Source organism: Microtus pennsylvanicus, chromosome 11 (genome assembly GCF_037038515.1).
Source record: "Microtus pennsylvanicus isolate mMicPen1 chromosome 11, mMicPen1.hap1, whole genome shotgun sequence".
NCBI classification, from domain to species: domain Eukaryota; kingdom Metazoa; phylum Chordata; class Mammalia; order Rodentia; family Cricetidae; genus Microtus; species Microtus pennsylvanicus.
This window is the reverse complement of record NC_134589.1, coordinates 69,633,326-69,658,662: the sequence shown is the minus strand read 5'-3', so window position 1 is coordinate 69,658,662 and position 25,337 is coordinate 69,633,326. Positions and strand designations below refer to the sequence as shown.

General features: G+C 41.4%; 1 protein-coding gene across 1 annotated transcript in view; it reads right to left on the bottom strand.

Moving 5' to 3' along the window:
* Window positions 1-25,337, bottom strand: part of Sec24a (SEC24 homolog A, COPII component) — a 67,142-nt gene that overhangs the window by 23,677 nt on the left and 18,128 nt on the right. Inside the window, exons 3-13 of the mRNA XM_075992707.1 lie at window positions 22,290-22,442; window positions 20,711-20,788; window positions 19,009-19,169; window positions 18,036-18,208; window positions 16,957-17,059; window positions 14,247-14,373; window positions 10,823-10,932; window positions 8,159-8,271; window positions 5,313-5,431; window positions 1,769-1,824; window positions 506-712 (exon numbers count right to left, since the gene is read on the bottom strand). Of these exons, the coding sequence (XP_075848822.1) occupies window positions 506-712; window positions 1,769-1,824; window positions 5,313-5,431; window positions 8,159-8,271; window positions 10,823-10,932; window positions 14,247-14,373; window positions 16,957-17,059; window positions 18,036-18,208; window positions 19,009-19,169; window positions 20,711-20,788; window positions 22,290-22,442 (1,400 nt within the window). The remainder of the gene's footprint in view (window positions 1-505; window positions 713-1,768; window positions 1,825-5,312; window positions 5,432-8,158; window positions 8,272-10,822; window positions 10,933-14,246; window positions 14,374-16,956; window positions 17,060-18,035; window positions 18,209-19,008; window positions 19,170-20,710; window positions 20,789-22,289; window positions 22,443-25,337) is intronic.

The following is a 25,337-nucleotide window of genomic DNA, read 5'->3' as shown; positions in this document are numbered from 1 at the left end:
ATGATTTATTTAACTTTATGTTCATTGGTGTGAAGGTGTCAGATCTCATGAAACTTCATTTTCAGACAGTTGTGAGCTGCCATGTGGGGGCTGGGAATTGAACCCGGATCTTCTGGAAGAGCAGTCAGTGCTCTTAACCTCTGAGCCATCTCTCCAGCCCTATTATGACCATTTCTAATGGTCATTTTGGTTCCACTTTGTCCCTAGCAAATGCATTCTCTTAGTCTTCCAGACTTTCTCATCAAAACCAGGTTGGACTTCTAAGAGCCTAATATACTAAAGATAATAAGGCATAGATGCGCATCAGGCAGGTAGAGAAAATAATAAAACAGCTATGTGGATATAAAAGTGACCTACATTCCCTCCTCCTCGCAGCCAAAACAATCAATAAAACAAACAAATGGAAAACAAGCTCTTAAAAAAAAAAAAAGAAAGAAAGAAAACAAGCTCTTAGGTCAAAGAGGCAGCCCCAGTACAGACCAGGCTATATACCTGGTGGTCTAACCTTAGCAGATGACCTTTGGTTGGGTTCCTCTCGTGGTTTCAGGGCTCCCACGCCAAGAGTTGGGAGTTGTGTTTGGAAGACAGACATTCGACCACCAGTTGGTGATATTAACTTAAATGCAGCCTGAAGGGCAGGACCCAAAGCACTCTGGGTCTCCAGCGTCTTAGTAAACATCTGTGGCAAACTTTTCAGTAAATCTTGGACAAGCTTGTGAAACAAAGCAAGAAAACTCAAGAATGTTACAATCACATTTTCACAATAAATCATTATCTAATACAATAGACAGGACACTGAATAATGACGATGGTCAGAGAATCTATGGACACTACAGGAAACAATGAAGTCGGTCAATGACAAGAGAGCCATCTTAAGTAAACATTATAAATTGGCAAGCAAGACATCAAAACTGGGGCCTTACAGTTCTTGCACATGCAACAGTCCAGCAAGACTGTAAGTCTAGAATGCAGCAAAAGAACCATCGCAATTTAGAAATTTATGTTTTAATGCCACAAAACATGGCTTTTTCCATCACCTTTACATACTTTATTCTCTTAAGTTCCAAAGCGAGTTTAACTCTTCCCTGTTGCAAAATCTAAGTAACAATGCCAACTAGTAGTATGACTACAAGAGAAAAACAACGTCAAACCAGCTGCCTACTTCAGTTAGGTTGTGCAGATGAAAGAGAATTAATGGGGAAAATACTCCGTGCTATGCACAGTCCCCACTGACAGGAGCGGGGACCACAGATTTGCTAGTTAAATGTTACCCTACGCCATATATGCAGGTACAGGGTAGACAACATCCCCCCTCAGACACATTCTGTTCACCTCTCACTGTATTATGTCATGGCAATTTCCAGGCAGGTAATAAGAGTTTCTTCTGAACTGACCCAATGACACTCTGTGAATCAGAAAAGCAAAAGCACTGAGAGCAGCCTGGCTATGTGCTTCCCTGCAGTGACCAGCAGCGTTTTTCAGCAACCCTCCCTCTCCCACATGGCCTCAGGCCAGGCCTCCTCCAGGTGCTCTTCCTTCTGGAGGAGGTTTGTTTTCTGCTCCACCACAAAGAACCTGCTGCCTTAGACTAAAAAACCATCAGTTCAAGACTGATCTCCAGAACTGTCCATCTAATGAACTTAAGCTAAGAGTGGATGTAAAATGTTACATAGCCTAAAAGTATCAAAGAAAAGCAAAATTTCAAGTTCATTTCAGAAATACGCATTGTGTTAAAATTAAACATGGCAGGAAGAAAAATATGCCTTACCTCTTTACTTTCATTTAAGTTTACTAGTAAGTTCTCTGGCATAGGTATAAAAACATCTGAAAAGATAAAGAAGCATTCATCTTATTATTTATCTCCCCCCCGCCCCCCAAGACAGGGTTTCTCTGTATAGCTTTAGAGTCTGTCCTGGAACTCACTCTGTAGATTAGGCTGGCCTCAAACTCACAGAGATCCACCTGCCTCTGCCTCCTGAGTGCTGGGATTAAAGGTATGTGCCACTATGCTCAGCAAGGATATTTTGTTCTTGTCTGAAATAATAGTTTACTAATATTTTTGTCACTCAGAAGGCTGATGCTTCTTCATAAAGGAAATTCCAAACCAATGCCCTACAGAGGCAGGCAAACCCGAAGGTACTCTGGTCACTTTAGGTTAGCCTCTCAGAATATCTGTTCTTTCATTTACCCATCTGGTAGTGTGGTTTTGTTGTTGTTTTGTTTTTAATTTTTTTTTTTTTTTTGGTTTTTCGAGACAGGGTTTCTCTGTGGTTTTGGAGCCTATCCTGGAACTAGCTCTTGTAGACCAGGCTGGTCTCGAACTCACAGAGATCCGCCTGCCTCTGCCTCCCGAGTGCTGGGATTAAAGGCGTGCGCCACCACCGCCCGGCTGTTTTTAATTTTTAATGTCCATGCACTCTATATGCCAGTGCATGTGGAAGCCGGAAGACAGCCTGAGTGAGTAGTAGCTTCAGAAATACCACCCACTTCCTTTGAGACAAGATCTTTAATTGGTCTGGAGCTCCCCAGTTAGGCTAGACTGGCTGGTCAGTGAGGTCCAAGAATCTGCCCGTCTTTCAAGCATACCACCATGTCTGATATTTTTAAGTTGGTTCTGGAGGAGGAACTCAGGTCCTTAGGCTCTCAAGCCCTTGCTGTAATAGCTATCTCCCTAGTCCCTCCTTTGGTTCTGAGACGGGGGTCTTACTATGTAGCCCAAAACTGGCTTGGATCATCTTTCTGTTTCTGTGTCCCTAATGCTGAGATGGTTGTGCACTACCATGCCCAGCTTATAAACACTGTTAAAAGACAAACTCCTTCTCCAGGCTGGCCTAGGGTGTATGAGACCTTGTCTGAAACAAAATTTTTTTTACTTAATTGTTTTTAGAATCTTCATTAAAATCCTTACTTTTTGATAAGTAAATAGAGAAACTTATTCCTTATAATTTTCCATGCACCCATATTTTCTTCCTAGTTCAATTCCATCTAAGAAAAGGAATTTAATTCCTAAGAAAAATAAATTTTGAATGTATTCTCCACATTAAATTCATTATTAGGGCTGGAGATATGGCTCAGTTGTTGTTGCTCTTCCAGAAAAACCTGATGGCTGGGGCGTGGCTATCAGGCAAGGATCCTTATATAAGCTGCCCTGGAACACAATAAAGGGGGCATTCTTGTTTCAAGGATGACCCCCCCCCCTGTGTGTGTCAATCTCCAGGCTTGTGAACTGTCCTGTAGTGCAGGCGGTGTGCTGCAGGCTTGGTACCTTAGTACACGTAGTACAGGTGCTACAGGACTATAGTACACGTAGTAGCACGGATGCTACAGGGTTTTACTAGATACTAAATTTCTGTAATACCTCCCAAAGGATGGTATTATAGGTATATACTATCATAAACATCAAAAATTTGTTTTTGTTTCTGAGACAGGTCTCACGTATTCCAGGTTGTCACTGAATTCACTATGTAGCTGAGGATGAATTTGAACTTCCTGACTTACAGGGCTTTACTGTTGGCCTGGAACTTGTTCTGTAGACCAAGCTGAACTGTCCTTGAACTCACCAGGCGTGGCTTTTTGATTTTGTTTGTTTTTTTATTGCTTTTCAAGACTGGGTTTCTCTGTGCAGCACTCGCTATCCTGGCTGTACTGGAACTAGCTCTGCAGACCAGGCTGGCCTCAAACTCACAGAGATCCACCTGGCTCTGCCTCTGGAGTACTGGGATTAAAGGAGTGTGCCACCATTGCCCGGCCTCACTGTCCATGGTTTTATGTGGTACTAGGGATCAAATGCAGGAATTCATGCATGTTAGACAAGCACTTACCAACGGAGTCACTCCAGTCTATCAGCAAAGTTACTGATTGATTTGTGTGCAATGGGGGAAGAGGCACGGCATGTACGTGAGTGTAGAAGACAACATGCAGGAGTCCATTTTCTCCATCTACTTTCATGTGAGTTCCAGCTATCAAACTCCATGAGGCTTGCATGACAAGCATCTTTACCCAGTGAGTCAACTTGGCAGCCCAGTAAAAACTTTTAATAATGATAAAACCAATTATGTGTTTTTGTTTTTCCCTCTTACTGCCTGCGTTTGAGGTGTTATTTGTAGGAAGTCATTGTCAGTCCAATTTTGAGCAGATTTCCCACAGGTTTTATACTTTAAATTTTTTTTTAATGCCTCTCTACATAGCTAGCCCTGGCCTTCCTGAAACTCACTATGTAGACAAAACTGGCATGGAAATCGGTTATCCACCTGCCTCTGCCTCTGGGTGCTGGAATTAAAGGTGTGCTCCATCACACACGGCCTTTTATTTTTAACTCAACTTTTACTTCTTTCTGGTTTTGGTTTGTTTGGTTTTTGAGACAGGGTCTCACTCCCTATCCCTGGTTGCCCTGGCACTCACAATGTTGACTAGGATGACCTTAGACTGTAGTAATTCTCCTGTCTCCTTCTTCCAAGTGCTGGGACTACCACATCTGGCTTACTTCACCTTCTTTGAACGGTATAGTCTCATTCTGTTATGTACCCAGTTTTCCCCCTCTGAATAGCCTTGCAATCATAAATTAATTATTTTCCTAAGGTCTATTTTTGAGCTTCAATATCTATTTTTCTTCCCAGTCTACACTCGAGTTCCTTTGTTGTCTGTGTGGCACAGGCAGGAGCTTTCCCATGCACTCCAGCCATGGCCCTCAGGCATTTCTTCACTGCTAATCTCTAACATTAACTTGTCTTTGTTTCCTTGCTCAGAAGTCATTTCTCCTCCAGGTGGTAGTGCACACCTTTAATTCCAGCACTTGGGGAGGCAGAGGCTGGCAATCTCTGTGAGTTCAAGGCCAACCTGGTCTACAAAGCAAGTTCCAGGACAGTTAAAGATACACAGAGAAACCCTGTCTCGAGAAAAAAAAAAGAAAAAGGGCTAAAAGGTGGTGGTTTGAGGCCAGCTTGGTCTGTAAGAGCTAGTTCCAGGACAGGCTCCAAAGCTACAGGGAAACCCTGTCTTGAAAAACAAACAAACAAAACAAACAACAACGACAACAAAAATCATTTCTTCCCCTTAGCTGTTTTAGTTTCTGATAGAGCAAGAGACTAGACTTAAAGATTCTGACAACCCTATCAATCTGGTGTTTTTCTACTCAAAAATTCCCTTCAGCTTGGCATGGTGGGACACAAATTTAAGGCTAGCCTGAGCTATTCAGTGGGTTTGAACTCTGAAAAACAAAGTATTTTCTTCATTATACTAGGGTCATCCCCACATTCCTGATTCAGCAAACCATCAAGAAAATTGTCCAGTGAGCTGAAGTGTTTAACACTTACCATCAATATCGGAAACGATTAGCATCTGAGGCTGGGAGAGACCTTCCTGAAGACTGTAGAAATGGATAGTGCTATCAAATGTTATGAAGCCGATTTTTGTCCTAGTGTTTCCAGGAAGCCTAGAAATAAATTTACAAGTTTTAAACCAGTATTCAAACACACACACACACACACACACTCTCTCTCTCTTTCCCTTTCACGCCTCTCTTTGCTAAGTGCTTACACGTGTAAGCATCCAGTGTAATAGTATAGAAAGTGGCCCAGTATAAACAGGTATATATATATCAGTCAACATTTACCTGCTGTGAAAACATCCTCCTAAAGTAAAAAACCAAATAATCAACAAAAAGCAGGAGTACTACAGCAGTTTAAAACCAACTGTTTCTATATAAAGTTATAAATAATTTCTTGGCATATGTGAGTTTTTTAAAAACCTGAAAAACATGTACATAACTGGGCCAAATTTCAAGTTATTTTAAAAAGAATGCTTCAAGGGCTATGGATTTAGTTCAGTGGTGGAGAATGTGGTAGTTCAGTGATGGAAAATGTGGCAGACAGGTGTTAAGACCATGGGTTCAGTCTCTAGCACCACAGGAAAAAGAATGTTTTAAAAAATTATGATATAGCATTTTAAAATGCCTTGTAAGGTCCGGAAAGATGGCTCAGTGGATAAGAGCACTTGTCGCTCTTTCGGAGAACCTAGTTCAATTCCCGGCACCCACATGGCAGCTCAAAACTGTAACTCCAGTTCCAGAGAATAGAATGCTCTCTTCTGACTGCCTCTGGCACCAGGCACACATATGGTACACATAAATACATATAGGCCAAACACTCATACACACAATAAAAAAAAAAACTTAAAAAAAATTAAAATGCAATGTAAATTTAGTTACTACATCTATTTAAAACAATTACATAAACCTTTTATACGATTTAATGCCTTTAAGAACAAAGAGCAGCATAAAGGACCCAAAATATAGAAGAAAATTTCTTAGTGGGAAAGGAACTAGCTTCCAGGTTTTTCCATGCTTAGGTGACTTATTGGACCCTCTCATTATTGGACCCTCTCAGACCCACACAAGCTCCATCAGCCTAGAACAGAAATACAAATATAGACAGGCACAAGAAGGCCCTCTGGGCCAATGTGAAGGAATTACTCAGTTTGTGATGAAATCTGGCCTATGCATCTTATTTTAAAAGTTTACACTAATTTTTATAAATTCTATCATGTGTATACAACACTTAAAACACAGCTCTTTTTGCCAGGCTTGGTGGCACAGGCCTTTAATCCCAGCACTGAGGAAGCAGAAGCAGGTGGATTCCTGTGAGTTCAAGGCCAGTGTGGTCTACAGAGTGAGTTCTGGGACAGCAAGAGCTGTTACAGAGGAAATCTGTCTTGAAAAAACAAAACAAAACAAATAAACCCCCCAAAACAATAACAAAAACAGAGCCGGACGATGGTGGCGCACGCCTTTAATCCCAGCACTCCGGAGGCAGAGACAGGCGGATCTCTGTGAGTTCGAGACCAGCCTGGTCTACAAAGCTAGTTCCAGGACAGGCTCCAAAGCCACAGAGAAACCCTGTCTCGAAAAACCCAAAAAAAAAAAAAAACAAAAAACAAAAAAAACAAACCAATAACAAAAACATCACTCTTTTGAGACAGAGATATAGCTGGGTATAGTGGTAGATGCCTTTAATTCCAGCACTTAAGAGGCAGAAGCAGGCAGATCTCTTTGAGTTCAAGGCCAGCCTGGACTACAGAGTGAATTCCAGGACAGCCAGGACTGTGAAACAGAGAAACTCTGTCTTGAAACCCTCCCCCAATCAAAAGTCAATGAAATGATTCCTAATGATACTCTGCTATACTCATAGATTGGTGCCCAGGCCAACGTCATCTGAGACTTCACCCAGCAAACGACGGAAACAGAAGCAGAGATCCACACCCAAATATAAGGCAGAGCTCAGGGAATCCTACACCAGAGGGAAGGAAGGATTACAGGAGCCAGAGCGGTCAAGGACACACAAGAAAACCCACAGGATCAACTAACCTGGGCTCACAGAAGCTCACAGAGACTGAATGGGCAACCAGCAAGTCTGCATGGGACTGACCTAGGCCCTCGGGACCTATGTTACAGTTGTGTAGCTTGGTCTTGTGGGACTCCTAACAGGGAGCAGGGGCTGTCTGACTTGTTGCCTGCTTTGGGGACCCTTTCCTCCTACCCGGCTGCCTCATCCAGCGTTAGAAGAGGAGGTGCCTAGTCTCCCTGCAACTTGACATGCCTTGGCTGGTTCACACCCAAGGGAGGCTTGTCCTTTGTCTGAAGAGATTAGGAGGAGGGGTAGGTAAGGAGACTAGGAAGAGAGGGAGAAGGGAGGGGTCTGGATGTAAATTATATGTATGTATATAAACTAAAAATCATACCACGACTAGGCACAGTGTCTCATATCTGTAATGCCAGCACTCAAGAGGCCAAGGCAGGAAGATGGCTGAGAGTGTATGGCCAGCCAGAACTACACAGTGAGTCTGAGGCCTGCCTTGAATAAGATCTACTTTTAAAAGCCTTGAGGAATTTAAAGGTGAAATGATCCGATGGCTGAGACTTGATTGAAAATAGTCAAGAAGAAAAGGTGTGTGAAAGAGGATTACAGGAAGCACAGACAGCAGCGTGGTGAGGTGACAGGGATGGGGCTGCTCAGATCTTCCCATTTACTGCAGGCTCCAGGTAAGGCCTACGCTAACCCATTTAAGTGGTCCTTTAGAGCATAATTATGTAACTTTAAAATAAACTAATTGTTCATTTTGCAGACACTATCCACTTCAAATTAAGCTGAGTTAAGACACTTACAGATCCAGATTGTCTAACAAACTCTGGCAAACCGAATTCAAGTATCCAGTTTCTATTGCGTTGTGAGATACGTCAAACACAAAGAGGTACACTGGAGGTTGTGGTGGTCGTAACTAGAGGGAAAAAGAATTCAATTAAATATATCCAATAGTATTATATTTAAATTTACAAGCTGGGGTCACACACAGCAAAACTACAACATAAGCACTATTTAAAGGGCTAAGTGGAGGCGGAGTGAACCACTTTTCCGGGCTACAGATTCCTCTTCCCATTTACTCGAAGGCCTAAGCTGATACACTTAAGTGGTTCTTTAAAACATAATTACGTACTTCTGCAAAACCTGATTGTTCATCTTGAAAACACTACTCAATTCAAATGTAAAAGAAGGGTGTCTGCATAGTTCAGAAGCAATCTCTCCCGGAAGGAAAGCGCATGGAAGCCAGAGGGAATGTTGGATCCCTGGAGTTACAGATAGGTATCAGCGCACATGAGGTGCTGAGAATCAAATCTGGGTCCCTGGGAAGTCTACCAGTGCTTTGTTTGTTTGTTTGTTTTGAGACACGGTTTCTCTGTGTAGTTTCGGAACCTGTCCTGGAACTCAACTCTATAGACCAGGCTGGCCTTGAACTCACAGAGTGTTGGGATTAAAAGGAGTGCACCACCACTGCCTAGTCTAGCAGTACTTTTAAGGCCTGAGACATCTTTGCAGCACCTAATGTTAGGAGAGTGACCAAGACAGTGCTAACAAAGATGGCTTACTTCATAATTACTTGGTAATTTGGACACTTATGTTTGATTGACTTGTCTGTTGAGCATATTTCTTCATCATGATCATCTTTTTTTGTTTTGTTTCTCTATAATAGCCCTGGCTGTCCTGGAGCTCATTCTGTAGAGCAGGCTGGCCTCAAACTCACAAAGATACACCTGCCTCTGCCTCCTGAGTGTTGGGATTAAAGGTGTGCGCCACCACCCCTGGCTGAAAAAGCAGATGCTTGGGCTCTTTAATTTGACAGAGAAAGTACAGAGAACTGTTACTAATCACTTCAGCAACTCAAAGAATTAAAAAAAGAAAACAAGGAAGACTGACCCCTCACAAATTACATAGTAAAACAAACTCAATCTCAGATATAATTAAAAATATACTATATACACTCCCAAATAGGGAGACAGCTCACTTGAAGTGCTTGCCACACAAGCATGAGGACACAAGTTTAATCTCTAGAACCCATGTGAAAAATCTAGGGTGTTGGCATGAGTTTGTAACCTGTGCTGAGGAGGCAGAATGGAGGGTCCCTTGGGCTCCCTAACTTAGTCAGTCTACCCTAGTCAATGAGTTCCAGGTCAATGAGAGATCCTATCTCAAAAAAAAAAAAAAAAAAAAAAAAAAAAAAAGGTGGGTCGACTTAGTTATGCACACCTTAAATCCCAGCTTCCCTCAGGAGGCAGAGGCAGGAGCAGGTGGGTCTCTATGAGTTCAAGGCCAGTCAGGGCTACGTAACGAGACCCTGGTACAAACAAAAAACCAAAAATCATGAAGGATGACATCTGAGGAATGACATTAGAGGCTGTTCTCTGGCTTACAGGATCTCACACACACACACTAATAAACTAGTTATAAAGGCTGGTGTTACATGTTAGCATCATTTTCATATTCCTTTCAAGAAAGGAGTTTCTCTGTAACTTTGGAGCCTGTCCAGGAACTCCCTTTGTAGACCAGGCTGGCCTTGAACTCACAGAGATCCACCTGCCTCTGCCTCTCTAGTGCTGGGATTAAAGGTGTGTGCCACCACTGCCCAGCCATTTCTAAGATGCAATTAATGCTTAGTGACAGAGGACCTAAATCAAGAGGGCCTTTTATTTATTAAGCTTATTTTATGTGAATGCCAGCATGTATATATGTGCACTGCTTACATGCAGTGCACACAGAGACCAGAAGAGGGCTTCAGATCCCCTGAAACCAGCGTTACAAGGTGGGTCCTCTGTAAGAGTAGTCAAGAATGCTTAACCCCTAAACCATATCTCCAGCCCCTGGGTTTGTTTTGCAAATGATTTTATATAGCCCACACTGGCCTAGCTTACATATAATGCAGGCTTGAACTCCTAATCCTCCTGCCTCTATCTCTTAATTGCTTGAATTACACATTATTTGTAAAACACGGAAGTCTGACTTGACTAAACTATATGAAATATAAATATGATCCCAATATTACACTGCAAATTACTTGATACAGACAAGACATTGAAGTGGAACTTCACACACCTTTACTCTCTGCATATCTAACTACATCTGTGTATGTGCAAGCATGCACACATATGTGATGATGTGTGGGCACATGCACACCATCCAGGGATGGGACTCAGGTCATCAGGCTTGCACAGCCAGCACTTCTACTTGGAGAACAAACACTTTTTCAGCTAAAACAGAACTTTGATAAAGGCTACTGTATTGCTTTATTTAAAATTCAGTATTATGGCTGGGGATATGGCTCACACCCATGAACACATCAGTTGGAAGTCTAAAGTAGAGAATTACAGAAACTTGGAAGCTAGCTTCAGGTAATGAACAAATTACAGGCCAACCATGGGTATATAGCAAGATCCTGTCTCAAAATCAAAACAAAAATGCCACCCCCTGAAAAAAAGGAAAAGAAAAGGAAAGCTTACCATGTACTCTGAAGGAGCCATAAACTCAATAGTAGCGTTCTGAACTTCAGGTCTTCTGTGAGGTTCTCCATAAACTCTGGTTAAAGGGTTGTACATGAATTCCTCAGGAACTGTGCAACAAAAACACAAAAGAAGATACACTGATTCAGTCAATGCTTTGCATTTGGATGGCAGTTTCTTAATTTAGGGTTGTTGTAATTAATTTCATCTAAGACAAAAAATAAGACAAACTGACTTTTAAAAGGAGTCCCATTTAAACCCCTTCCACAACAGATGGCAGTAAGAGGCTTTGCCGACACAGTGAGCACGGTGACTCTCCCCAGGGCCTGACGACCTGTCTAAATTCTTTTTGTTGTTTTCTGGTTTTTCGAGACAGGGTTTCTCTGTGTAATGGCCCTGGCTGTCCTGGAACTCAATTTGTAGAGCCTCAGACTCACATTAAATGCCAGTTGTTCTCCTAAACCTCACAACTGTACAAGGACATCAATCAACCTTTGACACAGAAGATACAAGTGCAAGTGTTTTAGGGTGAAAGTCAGGAGGAATCAGCAAGTTTCAAAACGCCAATTGCCTTTACACAACACCAATGCCTCAACTTGTTCCCTGTGCTCGGGGCACTTCAGGGACTAGCTGCCACTGAAACTACCTTCCCAGGAATGGTTTAAAGGATAAAATCCTTAGCCTGGCTGAGGTGGTGATCTAATCCCAGCATGGGAGAGACTGAGGCCAGGGAGATCACCACCAAGTTAGGTGCCAGCCTAGGCCACACAGCAGAGAAATACCAAGCCAAGTTGGGGTATAATTTGAGTCCCTGTCTCAAAAACCAAACAAAGGGCTGGCAAGATGGCTCAGCTGGTCAGGGTACTCGCAGCCATGTCTGATCCCTGGAACCTGCCCTGTGGACGGAGAGAACTGACTCTTACATCCATGCGCGGATTATGGCATGTGTCCCCACCCCTGCACACAGTCACTAAATATGATGAAAAAAGTCAATCAATCACAATGACCACCACCAATCTGAAATCTTTTTTTAAAAAAAATATTTATTTATTATGCATACAATATTCTGTCTGTGTGTATGCCTGCAGGCCTGAAGAGGGCACCAGACCCCATTACAGATGGTTGTGAGCCACCGTGTGGTTGCTGGGAATTGAACTCAGGACCTTTGGAAGAGGAGGCAAAGCTCTTAACCTCTGAGCCATCTCTCCAGCCCCCCAATCTGAAATCTTTACATATTTGAAGGGTAAACTGTAGTTTACTAGATAGCTCAATGACATAGGAAGGAGGTCGCAACCTCTACCACACTTCATTTGTGTATTCCTGCACATACACTCAAGATTTGAAAGGTGAGCCAGGCGATGGTGGCACACACCTTTAATCCCAGCACTCGGGAGGCAGAGGCAGGCGGATCTCTGTGAGTTTGAGACCAGCCTGGTCTACAAGAGCTACTTCCAGGACAGGCTCCAAAGCCACAGAGAAACCCAGTCTCGAAAAACCAAAAAAAAGATTTGAAAGGTGAAACTCAGTGGTGGTGGTGTACAGTGGTGGTGTACACCTTCAATCCCAGCACTTGGAAGGCAGAGACGGGAATTTCTGTCAGTTCAAGACCAGCCTGGTCTACAGAGCAAGTTCCAGAAAAGCCAGGGTACACAGAGGAATCCTGTCTCGAAAAAAACCAAAACAACAACAAAAAGATTAGATGAACTAAACACTATGGGTTTTTTTTCCTGAATTTTTTAAAGTAGAGAATATGCTTGGTTTTGTTTTGTAAACCAGGCCAATCTCAGCCTCCTCAAGGGCTCAGATGGTAGGTATATAACACCACACTCAGCTATAGTCTCAACACTTAATTAAATTTCTTCCATTTTTTCCCTTCTTTCTCTTTTGAGTCAAGGTCTCATGTAGTCTGCCCAGGATGGCTTTGAACTCCCCTGTAAAGTCCAGTGATGACCTCCTCCCAGTGCTGCTGGTTATGTGATGTCCTTCACATATAAAGTATAAAGCAGTCACCGAGGGAGCACACCTCTTCAGTTACTGATCGAACTGCATCAGCTAACCTAGTACTGCCCACTCCAGTCAAAAGCAGAGGAAATGAGGCAGCGGCACTCTATGGACCTATTTTCTCTTACTCTAGGGAGAAAATTACATAAATTAATTTTAAAATAAGCTATTTCTGGCTGGAGATATAGCTTAGTTGGCAGAGTGCTTGGCTAACATGGGAGAAATCCTGGGTCAGTCTCCAGCACTACATAAACCAGGTACAGTAGCAAATACCTGTAATCCCAGCACTCAGTAGGAAGGAGGAAAGAGGATCGGAAGGTCAGGGCTTCCTTAGCTACACAGTGATTTCAGATTAGTCAGGGGTGCATGAGACGTTGTCTCAAATAAAACAAAACAAAAACCTTAAAAAATATTGTGAACTATTTCACTTATATGCTCAATATAATAAAAAATTTAAAACATTGTCTCAAAATGATTATCTCATTTCTACCTGAAAGTATTTATTTATTTTTAAGTATAAAGGTATAAAAAAGTTAACAGTAGCTATCTGAACTAGTTATCTGTATATCAAGTAAATAAAAGGGCTCTTTTTCTTTTGAGATGGGCTTTCACCATAACCATCATCCTGCTCAGACTCCCTAGTGGTTAGAATTAGAGGCTTGTCTCTAAGTCTCTCTATCTATGTTGATCAAATTGGTCTCTCATTCAGAGATGTACCTGCCTCTACCTTATGAGAGCTGGGATTAAAGAGGTGAACCACCATGTGTCCGACTCTTTTGTCATTTTATATTTTTATTATCTGGTTTTCTCTACATTGTGAGTGAAAATCAGAAAATGTTTCAAGGGGCTGGAGAAACAGTTCATCATTAAGAGTGCATACCGCAGGCTGGAGAGATGGCTCAGCAGGTAAGAGCACTGGCTGCACTTCTAGAGGACCAGGGTTCAATTCTCAGCACCACATGACAGCTCACAACTGTCTATAACTCCAGCTCCTTGACATCTGACATCTTCATACCAATTCACATAAAATAATTCATTTTAAAAATTAATTAAATAAGTAAATAAAAGGAGTGTCCACTGCTCTCGCAGAAGATCCCAATTCAGTTCCCAACACCCACATCAGGCAGCTCACAAACACCTGTCACTCCAGCTCCAGAAGGATCAGATGCCTCTGGCCTCCAGGGGCACCTGCATTCGTCAGGGACACACACCTACACACATACACATAATTAAAACAAATATTTTCTTTTTTTGAGACAGGGTTTCTCTGTGTAACCAAGGCTACCCTGGAGCTCTGTAGACCAGGCTGGCCTTGAACTCACAGAGAGATCCACCTGTTTCTGCCTCCTGAGAGCTGTGATTAAAGGCTACCACCACCTGACATAAATACGCTTTTTTAAGACAATATTTCAAAAATGCCTACCATCATTGACTCGATAACATAAGTTACATTTCCACCTTCTTTGATCAAGAAAGCTGACAAAAGGGTTGATGTAAGTCCTGCATGAACGGCATCTCACAATTGTACTGGAGGTGACCACAGGCAATTGCTGGAAAAAAAAAAAAAGCAGAGCAAAGTTGTTAGAGGCAATGATCACTAAATTGAACAAGCAGATGTTAATCTATCCCTTCTAAATAACTAGCAAGACATTTAACTGTGGAGTGAAACCTAGGACAAAAAGTGTGGTACAGGCTCACACCGAGTGTAGTGGAAGAGGAAGATGATGTGGGATGCCCCTCTGTATGCTGTGAATATGTTTTATTACCATTGGCTAAATAAAGAAGGTATTTTGGCCTGTGGCAGGGCAGAATATAGCCAGGCGGGAAATCCAAACAGAGATACAGGGAGAAAGAAGGTGGAGTCAGGGAGGTGCCAGCAGCTGGCAGAGGAGTAAGATGCCAGAGCATTACCGGGAAACCACAGGTAACGCACAGGTCATTAAAAATGTGTTAAATATGTAAGAGCTAGCCTGAGGCATTGGCTAAGCAATTATAATTAATATTAATCCTCTGAATGATTATTTTATAAGCAGCTGTGGGGATCAGCAACTGGGAGAGAAACCCGTCCAGTGCGACCAGGAGGGACAGAGAAAAGAAAGTCTACAGCTATAGGAAGGGGATGCCAGCAAGTGTGAGGCCAGCCTGGGCTACAGAGCAAGAGCTTAATCCCAAAACACCATATGGAGGTGGCATCCACAATAAAATGTATAAACTAGAAAAGTACTCATCTTTTCATTAAACATTCACACTGCAGACCAAGGCAATACACTGTATATGTGTTTTCAGACACAAATGACAAAGGGAATAAAACAACAGTCCCTTTGGTTAGACAGGTTTCATCATGTACATGTGTTTTCAGGCACAAATGACAAAGGAATAGAACAACAGTCCCTTTGGTTAGACAGGTCTTGTCATGTTGCCCAGACTAGTTTCACACTCCTGGACTCAAGTACTCCTTCTGTCTGCTCTCAGAGGAGAAAGTACATTCTAAAACAATGAGGAATCAAACTGTTACATTGATTTTCTATTAAGATGCCTTCTTAATTCTCCTATAACTATTACAATATCAAATGGCATTTAAAGCTTTTCATCTACATTGAAGAGTTACGGGTCACGGAGCTTGTTCACTGAGTAAAAACACTTTGCAGTGCAAGCCTGACAACCAAGTTTGATCCCCAGCGCTCAGGTGAAAAACTGGATGATGCAACAAGCATCTGTAACCTCAACAATTCTATGATGGGGTGAGGTGGAGACAGGAGAATTACCCAGAAATTCTTAGGCCGGCTAGCCCAGAGTTCACAGGATAACAGAAACAAGACAGACTATCTCCATAAGGCTGGAAGGTGAGAACTAACTCTCAGAAAGTTTTCTGACCTCCACCTGCAAGCATTCAAACTCACATGTCTACATCAAACACACACAATAATAACAAAATAAAAAAGAAAATTTCTAAGTCTTCATATAAAACAAAATAAAACAAAAAAATTTCAACTTAGTAGTGGAAGCTGAATCCTGTAATTCTGGCATTCCAAAGACTGAGACAGGAGAATTCTTATCAGTGCAAGGCCAGTCTGAGCTACAGAACAAACACAAGGCCAGCTGGAGCTATTACTTAACAAAACAGTTTTTTTTTTTAAGTAAAGAAATAAAAATCAATAAAGGGGTTGCAGAGTCTAGCTCAGGTGACAGCACCCGTCTAGCATTCACTGAGGCCCTTCATTATATCCCTGGGACATCAAGATCAGTCAAGAACACAGCAGTGAAAGCCCACCAGCCACCAGCTGTGAACACGCTTGGTCCTGGAGTGATCTAAAGTCTCTTAGATTTTGGAACAACTTCTATTTTATTTTATTTGTGTGTGGGCAGCAACTTCTTAAGAGTAATTGGCTTCCTCCAAGAGCAGTAAAATGAGGACACCAGGGTAAACTATTTTAATGGTCATTTACAACTTAGTTAAATAGAATAGTTCAGGTTTTCCCCTTGTTTTTAAAGAAGTGTCTTGGGGGCTGGAGAGATGATGGCTCAGCCACTAAGCACTGACTACTCTTCCAGAGGACTAGGTTCAATTCCCAGCACCCACATGGCAGCTAACAGCTGTCCGTAAGTCCAAGATCTGACACCTTCACACAGACAAAACATCAATGCACACAAAATAAGAATAAATAAATTATTTTAAGAAAGTGTCTCAATATATAGCCAAGCCTTGCATTAAACTCAAAATCCTCCTTAGTCCCCTGAATGTTGGAATTACAAGTGTGCACCACCAAGCCTGAGTCCATTTATTGTTGTTGTTATGCCAATCTATATAGTACCCCTTGGGTTTTTCAGTAATACTTCTCTTACCTTGTTCTTAAATTGCAATAAAATTAAGCCGGGTGGTGGTGTACACCTTTAATCCCAGCACTCGGGAGGCAGAGGCAGGTGAATCTCTGTGAGTTCGAGGTTAGCCTGGTCTACAAGAGCTAGTTCCAGGAAAGGCTCCAAAGCTACAGAAAAACCTTGCCTCGAAAAACCAAAAAAATAAAATAACCCTGTCACATTACAGACTTTAAATTCATTCTTACACTGTTGCAGAAATACTTCACCCCTTAGATAATTTCCACAAGATATTTACATTCTAGAAAGAAGCATACCACTAGGTCTTTGAAAGGGTGGAGCAGCAGCCCCAAAGGAAGCTTGGCTTTATTCAGTAAGGCCTGAGTCTGAGGGACACCAGTCAGTGTGCATCGAAATAACCTGTTAGGGAAGAAAATGCACATGTCAATTGCTGCTATCATTACTTTAAGACAAAAATCTGATTATAAACGAATTATAGACCTTAAATTTTATATCACTAAAATATTTAAATTGCCATGTGTGCCATAACCAACCGTGAATCCACCATCCAGGAAGCTGAGGCACAGGATTACGTGCTTGAGTCAGTCTGGGCCACAGTGAGAACATTTCTCAAGAAATTAAAATAAGCCAGGTGGTGGTGGTGCACGCCTTTAATCCCAGCACTTGGGAGGCAGAGGCAGGTTGGATTTCTATGAGTTCGAGGCCAGCCTGGTATTCAGAGTGAGTTCCAGGACAGGCTCAAACTTATACAGAGAAACCCTGTCTCAAAAAAACCAAAAATAAAAAAATAACAACAACAACAAAAAAAAACCAAACAAATAATCCTTGTACTTTGGAATGTAGCTACAGTAATGATCATGAATACAATAATTTTATTAGAGCTAATAAAAGGAACAATCAATTCAAGGGAGATAAATCCATTCCCTGGGCCTCCACTTTTTTTTTTTTTTTAAAGTTCCAGTACAATTTTACAAGAGTTTAAAAGGAAAAAGAGGCTAGGCAAGCTACAAACAACTCTTATAAACTGCTGTTTAGGCTGGCTTAGAGGTCAAACTCAGGGTGGACAAGAAATCACATGGCTGGGAGAGACTTCAGAGAACAGTAAGGAAGCCCAAAGTGCTACGGAAAGCAAGCTAAGAACAGGGGTGACAGAAGAGGAGGAGTCACACTTTCAGGGTAATTCAGAAAACGAGCAGACTTAGGAAGCAGCATGGCTGCGCTCTGTAAGAGACTGCCGATTCCATTTTATTCAGAGCATGCAAATGTCAGGTAAACAATGACTGTCCTGTCTTGGGGTTTAGTCTCCGGGCACAGCTTACGCATAACACCCGAAAAGAACACCAGAAAGCTTAAGAAACACTATTTGAAGCCTTACTCTGGGCTACAGTTGAGTTTCTGGATGTCTTCATGCAAATTCGGAACTGGAGGCTGCAAAGGTGTTGAGGGAAGCATGTTCCTTTCTTGAAGAAGATTGACAGCTCTTAGACCCTCTGGATGTAGACTTAGTCCACTCATGCTTGCAGTTAAATGATTAGCACCTAAGGGAGTCTACAGACATTTCAAAGTAAGTAACCTTTGTAGTGTATAGGGCTTGGTTAGAAGAACATCATCTAAACTCCTGACTGTGTTGAGGTTCTTAAGAAGTAAGCACATAAAAAAGCCTTATGAAAGGGGGCTGGAGAGACGGCTCAGAGGTTGGCAGCACTGGCTGCTCTTCCAGAGGTCCTAAATTCAATCCTCAGCACCCACATTATGGCTTGCTTATAATGAGATCTGGTGCCCTCTTCTGGTGTGTAGGCACAACACTGTATACATAACAAAAATAAATCTTAAAAGAAAAGCCCTACGGTTCTTGGACTTCCCACAGGTCAGGGAACCCTGATTGCTGTTCGAGCTGATGAGGGAGGGGGACTTGATCGGGGAAGGGGGAGGGAAATGGGAGGCGGTGGCGGGGAGGAGGCAGAAATCCTTAATAAATAAATAAATTTAAAAAAAATTGGAAAAATAATTTAAAATAATATTTTAAATTATAATGAAACCCACTTTTTAAAAAAGCCCTATGTAATATTCACTTTTATTCTAAATGGCTATAAAATGTTTAATGTACCTTTTTTTTATATTTATTTATTTATTATGGACACACTATTCTGTTTGCATATATGTCTGTAGGCCAGAAGAGGACACTAAACCTCATTACAGATGGTTGTGAGCCACCATGTGGTTGCTGGGAATCGAACTCAGGTCCTTTGGAAGAGTACGCAATGCTCTTAACCACTGAGCTATCTCTCCAGTCCCCTTAATGTACCTTTTAAAAGGTAAAAACAAAAAAATTTTTTTTAAAAGCTTACCTGAGTAAAGGCCTGGGGGCCACTTGGGTAATTCAAGGAGGAGGGTGGCATTCCAGCTGCACTAGGTGGCGCTGCGTTCTGGTAGCCAGGTGGAAGGGAGGGGTATGCATATCCCACACTTCGGCTTGTTTTGGGGTTCTGATTAACAAGCTGTGGTGTTGCTAGAAACAAGGTAACTTTTAAGTTCTATTTTATATTCCAAAATACTTAAAACACTGAAATGATCCATTAAACTATGAAAATTATAACATCAATTCTTTTGAACTATAGTTTCATTGATCAACTTAAAAAGAAACAATCATTAGTAAAAAGCAATATCAAGGTCAAAATCTAGTTAATATAGACTACAGCCATAAACACACAGAAAAAGTTTAACATAGTTAACTTACATCCATATCATATAATAAATTTCATATTCAGACTTAAAAAAACTATAATGACTACAACCTAAATGTAATTTAGCAGGTTAGGTACATGAATTTAAACATGTATAATTGATTAAAATGTAGCACAGAAAGCCCAAAGCTCCAATTCTAAAAGGATGAAGAAACTTGGATGCTTGGAAGTTAAAAACAAAACAAAGCCGGGCAGTGGTGATGCACGCCTTTAATCCCAGCACTCGGGAGGCAGAGACAGGTGGATCTCTGTGAGTTCGAGGCCAGCCTGGTCTACAAGAGCTAGTGCCAGGACAGGCTCCAAAGCTACAGAGAAACCCTGTCTCGAAAAACTAAACAAAAAACAAACTAACAACACCCCCCCCAAAAAACAAAAAAAAGGTGGGTACATAGTACATAATATATGTAAAAATATCAACGGTGGGTACATGTATATAACATACATAAAAACATCAACAGTGGGTGCATGTACACGACATATGTAAAAACATCAACAGTGGGTACATGTACATGCATATATAAAAACATCAACAGTGGGTACATGTACATGCATATATAAAAACATCAACAGTGGGTACATGTACACGACATATGTAAAAACATCAACAGTGGGTACATGTACACGACATATGTAAAAACATCAACAGTGGGTACATGTACACGACATATGTAAAAACATCAACAGTGGGTACATGTACATGCATATATAAAAACATCAACAGTGGGTACATGTACACGACATATGTAAAAACATCAACAGTGGGTACATGTACATGCATATATAAAAACATCAACAGTGGGTACATGTACACGACATATGTAAAAACATCAACAGTGGGTACATGTACATGCATATATAAAAACATCAACAGTGGGTACATGTACACGACATATGTAAAAACATCAACAGTGGGTACATGTACATGCATATATAAAAACATCAACAGTGGGTACATGTACACGACATATGTAAAAACATCAACAGTGGGTACATGTACATGCATATATAAAAACATCAACAGTGGGTACATGTACACGACATATGTAAAAACATCAACAGTGGGTACATGTACATGCATATATAAAAACATCAACAGTGGGTACATATATACAACATATGTAAAAACATCAACAGTGGGTAAATGTATATGTAAAAATATCAATGGTGGGTACATGTATATAACATATGTAAAAACATCAACAGTGGGTACATGTACATAACAACCTTTTCCCCTCTTAGCTTCCTACAAGAACACATATTACTTCTATAATCAATGAAGAAAGAAAAATGTTCATAAGCATCTCACCCAAGAAGCCACCTCCTTCAATTTCATCATAAGTACTATGAGCCACCATAGATCCACTATTGGCATTTGATGTAATACCTAAAAAGGAAATTCATCAACAAGATTTAAATAAGAATGACTGCTATAGTTTCTTCAAGAAATGAACTAATTCCTAAAAATTTAGAAAACTGTTGAAAAAATTTAAATCATAACCTGTCAAATATGTCAAACATTGCCAGGCACAGTGGCACACACCTTTAATCTTAGCACTGGGAAGGCAGAAGCAGGCAGACCTCTGAGTTTGAGGCTAGACTGGTTCACATGGTGAGTTCATAATGAAACTGAGGTATATCTACACAATGAAATATTAGTCCTAAGAAGGAAGGGGAATACTATGTTAAATGAATTAGTCAGGCACAGAAGGACAACTGCTATACATTCTCATTCATACAGAGACTAAAAGAGTTGATCTCAGGGAATAAGGAGAATTATGACCAGATGAAGGGGAAAGAAGGTAAAAGAGAAGTTGGTTAAGGGTGTAAAATTAGTCTCAGGACAATTTCTAGAGTTCTTTTATTTTAAAAATTTATTTAACTTTATTTTATGTGCGTTGGTATGAAGGTGTCAGATCTCCTGGAACTGGAGTTAGAGACAGTTGTGAACTGCCCTGTGGGTGCTAGGAACTGAACCCAGATCCTCTTGGAAGAGCTGCCAGTGATCTTAACCACTGAGCCATCTCTCTAGCCCCTCTAGAGTTCTTTTGTTGTTGTTTGTCTGCTTCAAGACAGGGTTTCTCTGTGCAGCCCTGGCTGTCCTGGAACTCATTCTGTAGACCAGGCTGGCCTCAAATTCAGAGATCTGCCTACCTCTACTTCTTAAGTTCTGGGACTAAAGGTATGTGCCACCACTGCCCAGTCAATTTTCAGAGTTCTATAGAATACAAGGGTGACTAAATCAAAAACAATTCACCATTTTTAAAAATATCTAGAGGGCTTTTGTTTATTCTGAAACAAGGTCTTACTATACAGCCCAAGTAGGCTTCAAATTCAAAATCCTCCTGTTTCAGCTACCAAATGCTGACAGGCATGACTACCAAGTCTGGCTTAGAAGAGATGATTGTAAGTGCTCACCAAGTAAGGAATGACAGGTACTGGAGATGGCAGAAGTCATAATTATTCTGACTAGATCATCACATATTGTACATCAGACATCACACTCCACCCTCTACATATGTACCTTAAGTAGTAATTTTTAAAAAGCTCAAATGTGAAAATAAAAATTTAAATACTGGCAGGAGAAAGGCCAGGAATATATCTTAGTGGTTGAATGATTGTTTAGCACACGTAAGCCTCCGAATAAGCCTCCTAAGTGCTGGGATTGCAGGTGTGTGCCACCAAATCCACAAATGTTTCCAATAACCTAGATGCAGCTTTATGGAAAAGGAGCATCAGCCCTGGAATCTTCTTTTCCCTGGAGACTGAAAAGGGATCTTACAATTTCTAATTCTAATGGAGTCTAGAAACAGGGCTGTAAAGGCCCGGAGGTAGTTCGCACTCTCCTTTCTGTCACTGATGAGCTGAAATTCCTTCGAGTGACTTACCCTCTTGGTTGACAGTTGAATTCAATGAAGGTGGGAGTGCAGCCCGAGGAGGTGCTTTCTGGGAGGGTGGACCTCCAGTGGGAGGGGGCCCAGGAGGAGCTCCTGGCTGAAAAGTGGTAGGCAGAGGTGGATTCTGTAAGGGAAGTGCAGAACCTATGGAAACATGGGTTTTCACGTCACGCACGTACTTAAGACAAAGGCCTCAAACAATCTGTATTAAAATCAAGCAGACTTCTAGATCGAAATTTTTAATAAAAACAGCCACCAATAAATTAATAGAAATACACTAACTTCCTGAGTGTGCAACTCTACGCGCAGTCTACATTTTCTAACGCTTTCTTACCATGCTTCTTAGTTTTGTTTCATTTTGTTTTTTCGAGACAGGGTTTCTCTGTGAAACAGTCCCGGCCGGTACTCACTCTGTAGATCAGGCTGGCCTTGAACACACAGATTTCTACCACCGCCTAGCTATCTGTCAGTTCTTATGTAATATAAATAAACCAGCAACCCATGACCTCAGCACTCAGGAAGCTGAGACAATAGGATCAGCAAGCTGGAAGCCAGTCCAAGGCGGACTGGAAGTAAGACCTCGTCCCCACAGAGAGTACATACACACTAGTACCAAATTACTTCTAGGGTAAATAGAATATTCTGATTACTTTTTTTTTAACAAACTGATCATAAAAAATTTAAGAAGCCATATGAAATATCCCCAAAATAAATTTAAATGAATAAAATTTATTAAAAAAAATTGAGGGGGGTTTGAGACAGGGTTTCTCTGCGTAGCTTTGGCTGTACTGGAACTCAGTCTGTAGACCAGGCTGGCCTCGAACTCACAGAGATCCACCTGCCTCTGCCTCCATGTCCAATGCAATTTTTTTTCTCACTAGATAGTGCAGGTGACCTCAAACATAATGTAATCCTCATGCCTTAGCTTCTCATATACTGGGATTAACAGCGTGTGTGACCATGTCTGGCACATTTTATCCATTTTGTCTACTTGATAAAAATAGAGTATTATACTAATTCTCCAATTTTTATTTCATTTTGCTTGTTTTTATTATGGCATAACTGTCATAAGTGAAATTATAGGACATTCCTCCTTTGGTGGCTCTCTAATGTCATTATGGAGAGTTCTGTCTCATCTTCCTCTAATAAATCTACATTCAGTCTGCTTAAAAATTAGATGATGGCCAGGGATAGTGGCATGTGCCTTTAATCTCAGCAGGGAGGCAGAGGCAGGCTGATCCCTTTGAGTTTGAGGCCAGCCTGGTTTTACAGAGTGAGTTCCATGACAGCAAGGCATACACAGAGAAACTCTATCTCAAAAAAACAAAAACCAAAAAACCAAAAAAGCCAAAACCAAAAAAAGAAGAGATTATGCCAGGCAGTGGTCACACACACCTTTAATCCCAGAATTTGAGAAGCAAAGCAGGTGGATCTCTGTGAGTTCAAGGCCAGCCTGGTTCTACAAAGAAAGTTCCAGGACATGCAGGGCCATTACTACAAGTTGTCCATACACACACACTAACCAAATAAAGAATTCTTGCAGATGACCTGGGTTTGATTCCCAGAACCTACACTGGGTTTACAACTATCTATAACTCCTGTGCCAGGGAAGCCGATGCCCTCTGGCATGGCATGAGGCAAGCATGTAGTGCACTTACATAGATGCAGGCAGCAGGGTGCAGTGGTACACGCCTTTAATCCTAGTATTTGGGAGGCAGAGGCAGGTGGATCTCTGTGAGTCTGAGGCCAGCCTAGACTACAGATGCGTTCCAGGACAGTCAAGGCTATTAACACAGAGGTACTGTGTCTCAAAACAAAACAAAGAGATGCAGGCAAAACACTTTTGCATAAAAATCTAAAATTTAAAAGGTTATTTAATTTACGTGAATGTGTGTGCTTGCGTGTATGTAGATTCCCCATATGCAAGCAGTGCTGGTGGAGGATAAGAGGATATCAGATACCTGGAAGCTAGAGTTATAGGTAGTTCTCAGTGCTATGTGGGTGCTAGGACTTAGACTCAAGTCTTTTGTAAGAGCATTACACACTCTTAGCCAGAGTCACCTCTCCAGTCCTTTGGTCTGTCTGTCTGTCTACTTATCTACCTACCTACCTACTTACCTATTTGAGTCAGTGCCTCATATTGCACAGATGAGCCTATAAATCATGGCTGAAGATGACCTTGAACTCTGATCCTCCTGCCTCTACCTCCTGAGCACAGGCTGCCATCCTTGGTTTCTGTGGTTCTGGAGAACTGGGGACCCAGAGCTTCAGTTGGGTAAACATTCTACCAGCTGAGCCCTACTCTCAGCCTTTCTCCAGTTTTTGAGATCAAGCCTCACTATACAGTCTTGAACTAATGATGCTCCTACTTCAGCCTCCTGAGTGCTGAATTTTTTAAGATTTATTTTATGTGTATGGGTGTTTTATATGTATGTCTATGAACATACATGCATGCAGTACCACAGAGACCAGAAAGAAAAGGGTATCAAATCTTCTGGAATGATGGTTGTAAGACAGGGTTTCACATGTGGGTACTGGGAGCCAAACCTGGGTCCTCTGCAAGGGCAACCAGTGCTCTTAACCACCGAGTCATCTCTCCAGCTCTTCATGTGCTGGGGTTATAGGCATGTATCCCTATACCTGCTTCCAAGACTTAAAAAAAAAAAAAAACAAATCCCAGCCCTCGGGAATCAGAAGAAGGCTGATCTCTGTGAGGCCAGTTCGAGGCCAGCCCGGTTTATGAAGTAAGTTCCAGGACAGCCAGAACTGTTACACAGAGAAACCTTGTCTCAAAATAACCCTATTGTTTTTATATTTGTTAGTGACATTGCTAATAAATTTTAATTATAGTAAACATTTTATAAACTAAGGAACAAAGGTAGCCAAATATGAAAAATTTGAGAAAGCCATCTTATACTGTTAAATTCTCTAGGACTAAAGGGAAAAACCTTTGTTATTAATAAACCTTATTGACCTTAGCAAGAATCAATCAGTGTTCACTGGAAAAGTAAAGATAAAGATTGCTGCCAGGCAACTCCT